The sequence below is a fragment of the Mirounga angustirostris genome, unplaced genomic scaffold, assembly GCF_029215605.1.
Source record: "Mirounga angustirostris isolate CCGP_5_RB_7025 unplaced genomic scaffold, mMirAng1.0.hap1 SCAF_3, whole genome shotgun sequence".
Taxonomy (NCBI): Eukaryota; Metazoa; Chordata; class Mammalia; order Carnivora; family Phocidae; genus Mirounga; species Mirounga angustirostris.
In genome coordinates this window covers 145832041-145837715 of record NW_026991711.1, presented here as the reverse complement: position 1 = coordinate 145837715, position 5675 = coordinate 145832041, and the positions used below count along the sequence as shown (strand labels likewise).

General features: G+C 34.3%; 1 protein-coding gene across 1 annotated transcript; it reads right to left on the bottom strand.

Annotated features, from left to right (window-relative positions):
* Positions 1 to 3151: 3151 nt before the first annotated feature.
* TIGD1 (tigger transposable element derived 1) lies at positions 3152 to 5522 on the bottom strand. The gene has a single exon (XM_064586789.1). It carries the CDS (start codon positions 5112 to 5114, stop codon positions 3333 to 3335), a length of 1782 nt encoding a protein of 593 aa, XP_064442859.1. The 5' UTR covers positions 5115 to 5522; the 3' UTR covers positions 3152 to 3332.
* Between the last annotated feature and the right edge of the window lie 153 nt (positions 5523 to 5675).

Genomic DNA, 5675 nt, shown 5'->3' with positions numbered 1-5675 from the left:
ACAGTAATGCCACTTATAAGATCTTTAGTTTTTCATTTCTTGAAGTAGCCGGCACAACAAATCTCCATAGACCTTTAACTTATATTCCAAAATGTATAATTTTGTGCCTTGCCAATAGAAGGTTTAACCCAGAATGTGACAACAAGTGAGTAGTAAATCTTTTAAAACAAAAAGCCTCAAAGAAATACAGATATTAATAGGGGAAAATAGTAAATGTACTATTTTTATTAAAGTATTATCAATACCTAGAAACAATTAAGGGTACATTATAAATATGGATACAAAATAAGTAGGTCAAAGAGTCACTTGAAATAGAAAACTTTAACTATAAGTTATTTTTAAAAGTATATCAATGGAAACAAACCATAAATTTGTTAACTTTAAATGCCACTATATGTATTGTAAGAATATAAAACTTTAAAATCTTCTTGTTTAAATTCTTAAATAACTACAGAATGACTAAATATGTTCAGGATCCTTTGGGCATAAAAATTATTTACAGTCACCTAGCAAACCAAATACAATTGACCTTTGAATAAAATGGGCTTAAACTACACGGGCCCTCTTACATGCAGATTTTGTTGCAGTACAGTACCATAAATGTATTTTCTCTTCATTATGATTTTAATAACATTTTTTCTCTAGATTACTTTATTGTTAGAATACAGTACATAATGCATCACCTGTTTACCTTATCTGTCGTAAGGCTTCTGGTCCACTGTAGGCTATTAGTACTTAAGTTTTGGGGGAGTCAAAAGTTATACATGGATTTTTAACTATGTGGGGAGTTGATGCCCCTAACCTGTGTTGTTCAAGGATCAACTATAATTCATTATGCTGTATTTCTGTTGTTTTAAAATGTACCATAGTTTTGCTTATAGAGGTATTAATTCATTAACTCACAGAGTAATACCATAAGACAAAATACTGACTTATATTTGCTACATTTTGAATATTTGGAGAAATTACTTTTGAGAGGGACTTTATACATTTGAACCATTTGAGTTACTAATAATCACACTGACAAATTCAGAAAATTTCCCCACCACCACTGAAGTTATCCATCAGAATCAAAGTAGGTTCCCTATGTCACATGCAAAAAAATTTCCAAGTTCTATATCCATACATTTCAATCAGGTTCAAAAGGGAAGAAGAGATGCAAAAAACTGCAATAACAATTTTAAATACCACATTCCATTTTCCCTTAAATATTTGGCTTTGATTTAGTATAATGGTCTAAATTTTGCCCAAAAGAAACTAAGAAAAATATTTCTTGTTTTCCAAAAATTTAAATATTTCCTGGATTTTCAATTCAAATTATATGTAATCACAAACTTATATTAAAGTAGAAAGTTAGCAGAACATTTAAAAAATATCAACCTCAAATAAATATAATTTTACCTTATGTTCCAGTACCTTTGTTCTACTCATTTTTTTTCAGCTTGCTAGGAAGGCTCTAGATTTCTTTTCAATGTTTAAAAGCAAACGATATTTTCATTCCTCTTCCCTTTAAAAATGGTAGAAAAAAATCTACTTTAAAACAGAGGCAAAAACTCCTTGAAACATTTTTCCTCGCCTCAAAACAGACCTATGTTTGGTATACATTTTTTAAAAAATTTTTTAAATGGGAGACAGAGGATCATAATGAAATGTTTTCTTTTTATAAGTAACGAGGTCTGACAGAGTGACATATCCATGGGACACACAAGAAAAATACTGTGCGTGTGTGTGTGTGTGTGTGTGTGACATACATATTTATATATAACACACCATTGCCTTATATAGTACCCCTAATTTAAGAGACTGAATTACATTCACTCATCTATTTATCTATTTTAGATAGGCAAATTACTATCATTTAAGATAAAACAATACTGATGTTCAAAGTACTTCTGTAGATGATACAGAAGATATGTGTTTGCCCCATAACCAGATAACAGGCAACAACAAAGCACACAAACCAGAGACATAAATCATATACTATCCACTATGAACAAGTTCTAGTCAAGACTTCATGTCACAACATTTAATGGCTAAAAACTAAAGAGCACCTAGCAAAAGAAAACGTATTTAAATAAATGCTTTCATGTGAGTCGAAAAGGTTCACTTAGCAAACCCTAAGCAATACTGACCATAAAGACATGATGTATCAGTCTCATACTCGAGAAGATTCTGTCTCCTTGGTCTGCTTCAAAGAGCTCACTGTAGGTCGATTACATATATTTATGCTGCTTCTCAAGAGAAGCAAAGTTCATAGCTTTGCATGTGATGGCATCTTATCAGGCTATAAGCACTCTCAAAATATAACTTGCATTTATCATTTCTACTTTTTGATCATGACAGCGTAAGAAAGCCTGCCTTCTCAAATACACAGAGGTACTCAATGTGCACTTTCCAACTTACACATAGGAATATGCTTGCTCTTTAGAATGTGTATTTAATAAGAGCTCAAGACTTTCTTAATAAAATCTAGATGGCAATGAAATTTTCTAAGTCATGAAAGACTATTTGAAAGCTATTAAATAAATTCTATCCTAATTACTATAATTTTAAGTACACTTTATTCTGAATAATTCAAACAATATCTTTAAGCAAACTTATAATGTACAGAGTTTAGCCTTGCCAATATGGAAACTTAATTTAAAAAAAAAGAAAGAAAAGAAAACTATTCAAAGCCTCTGGCCAGAGATAAAATTGTAAATGATTTTTGGCTTTCTAACAAAGTGCTTAAATTTTCTTACAAAACCATAACTCTTCTTTCCTTAAAAATACATTCTCCAGTAGAAATACCAAACCAGAAAAGATATTTGAACAAATCACACCTAAAGCATGATCTTTCAGTGTAAAATATTTTCCCACAGATCCAAGGAGACCAAAAATTATGACATGCAACCCAAAAACAGAAAGCTAGGGACCCAGGATATGAAACACCTACTATAAGAGACCAGATCACCAAAAGAACCATAAGCTCACAATCACATGAAGAACATCTATACAAAAGCTTTAAAAATAAAAAATAAATACAGGCAATAGAATTAAGTTAAAAATAAAAATGAAAAGTAGGTACATTTTCATAAAAGGACATAAAAACTTTGTGAATACTGTAACCACTATATAAATACAGGCCTACCCCAAATATATTGTAGGTTCAGTTCCAGACAACCACAATAAAGCAAATATTGCAACAGTGAGTCAAATGAATTTTGGGGCTTCCCAGTACGTATAAAAATTACATTTACACTATACAGTAGTCTATTAAGTGTGTAATAGCATTATATCTAAAGGAACAATGTACATATCTTATTTTAAAAATACTTTATCGCTAAAAAATGCTACCCATCATCTGAGCTTTCAGTAAGCCGTAATTTTTTTGCTGGTGGAGGGTCTTGCCTTGATGTTGATGGTTGCTGACTGATCGGGGTGGTGGCTGCTGAAGGTTGGGCTGGCTGCGGCAATTTCTTAAAATAAGACAATAATGAAATTTGCCGCATTGATGGACTCTTCCTTTCACGAACAATTTCTCTGTAGCATGAGATACTGTTTGATAGCATTTTACCCACAGTAGAACTTCTTTCAAAATTAGAGTCAATCCTTTCAAACCCTGCTGCTGCTTTACCAACTAAGTTTATGTAATATTCTAAATCCTTTGTTGTCATTTCGACAATCTTTACATCATCTTCACCAGGAGTAGATTCCATTTCAAGAAACCACTTTCTTTGCTCATCCATAGGAAGCAACTCCTCATCCATTACAGTTTTATCATGAGATTGCAGCAATTCAGTCACATCTTCAGGCTCCACTTCCAATTCTAATTCTTTTGCTATTTTCACCACATCTGCAGTTACTTCCTCCACTGAAGTCTTGAACCCCTCGAAGTCACCCATGAGGGCTGGAATCAACTTCTTCCAAACTCCTGTTAAGGTTGACATTTTGACCTCTTCCCATGAATCACGAATGTTCTTAATGGCATCTAGAATGGTGAATCCTTTCCAGAAGGTTTTCCATTTACTTTGCCCAGATCCATCAGAGGAATCACTATCTATGGCAGCTATAGCCTTACGAAATGTATTTCTTAAATAATAAGATTTGAAAGTTGAAATGACTCCTTGGTCCATGGGTTGCAGAACAGATGTCGAGTTAGCAGGCATGAAAACAACATTAATCTCATTGTACATCTCCATCAGAGCTCTTGGGTGACCAGGTGCATTGTCAATGAGCAGTAATATTTTGAAAGGAATCTTTTTTTCTGAGCAGTAGGTCTCAACTGTGGGCTTAAAATATTCAGTAAACCATGTTGTAAACAGATGTGCTGTCATGCAGGCTCTGTTATTCCATTTATAGAGTACGGGCAGAGTGGATTTAGCATAATTCTTAAGAGCTCTAGGATTTTCAGAATGGTAAATGAGCATTGGCTTCAACTTAAAGTCACCAGCTGCATTAGCCCCTAACAAGAGAGTCAGCCTGTCCTTTGAAGCTTTGAAGCCAGGCATTGACCTTTCCTCTCTAGCTATGAAAGTCCTAGATGGCATCTTCTTCCAATATAAGGCTGTTTCATCTACATTGAAAATCTGTTGTTTAGTGTAGCCACCTTCATTAATTATCCTGGTTAGATCTTCTGGATAACTTGCTGCAGTTTCTACATCAGCACTTGCTACTTCACCTTGCACTTTTATGTTATAGAGACGGCTTCTTTCCTTAAACCTCATGAACCAACCTCTGCTAGCTTCAAACCTTTCTTCTGCAGCCTCCTCACCTCTCTCAGCCTTCATAGAATTGAAGAGAGTTAGGGCCTTGCTCTGGATTAGGCTTTGGCTCAAGGGAATGTTGTGGCTGGTTTGATCTTCTATCCAGACCACTAAAACTTTCTCCATATCAGCAATAAGGCTGTTTCGCTTTCTTATCATTCGTGTGTTCACTGGAGTACCACTTTTAATTTCCTTCAAGAACTTATCCTTTGCATTTACAACTTGGCTAACTGTTTGGCGCAAGAGGCCTAGCTTCCGACCTATCTCTGCTTTTGACATGCCTTCCTCACTAAGCTTAATCATTTCTAGCTTTTGATTTAAAGTGAGAGACATGCGACTCTTCCTTTCACTTGAACACTTAGAGGCCATTGTAGGATTATTAATTGGCCTAATTTCAATATTGTTGTGTTTCAGGGAAAAAGGAGGTCCAAGGGAAGGGAGAGATGGGGGAAAGGCCAACTAACAGAACAGTCACAACACATGCAGTATTTATCCATTTTAAGTTCACTGTATTACATGGGTCTGGTTCGTGGCACCCCAAAACAATTACAATAGTAACATCAAAGATCACTGATCACAGACCACCATAACAAATACAATTATAATGAACAAGTTTGAAAGACTATGAGAATTACCAAAATGTGACACAGAGACACGAAGTGAGCAAATGCTATTGGAAAAAAATGGTGCCAATAGACTTCCTCAATACAGGACTGCCAAGTTCGATTTGTAAAACACATAATATCTGCAAAGCACAAAAAGTGAAGTGCAATAAAATGAGGTATGCCTATATTGTGTCAACCTTCAGATTTGGGTTATCTCTTTGGGAGGTTTAAGGTATTAGTTTTTAATCTCAAATTCTTTACAAAGAAATTTACCTCCCTCTGAAATAGTAAGTCAAGTAGCACTTCAAGTTTTTTCCTTCATGGA

What these genes read in the sequence shown, in the direction of transcription:
- TIGD1 (XM_064586789.1), bottom strand. Translation starts at nt 5,114, where the DNA reads ATGGCCTCTAAGTGTTCAAGTGAAAGGAAGAGTCGCATGTCTCTCACT.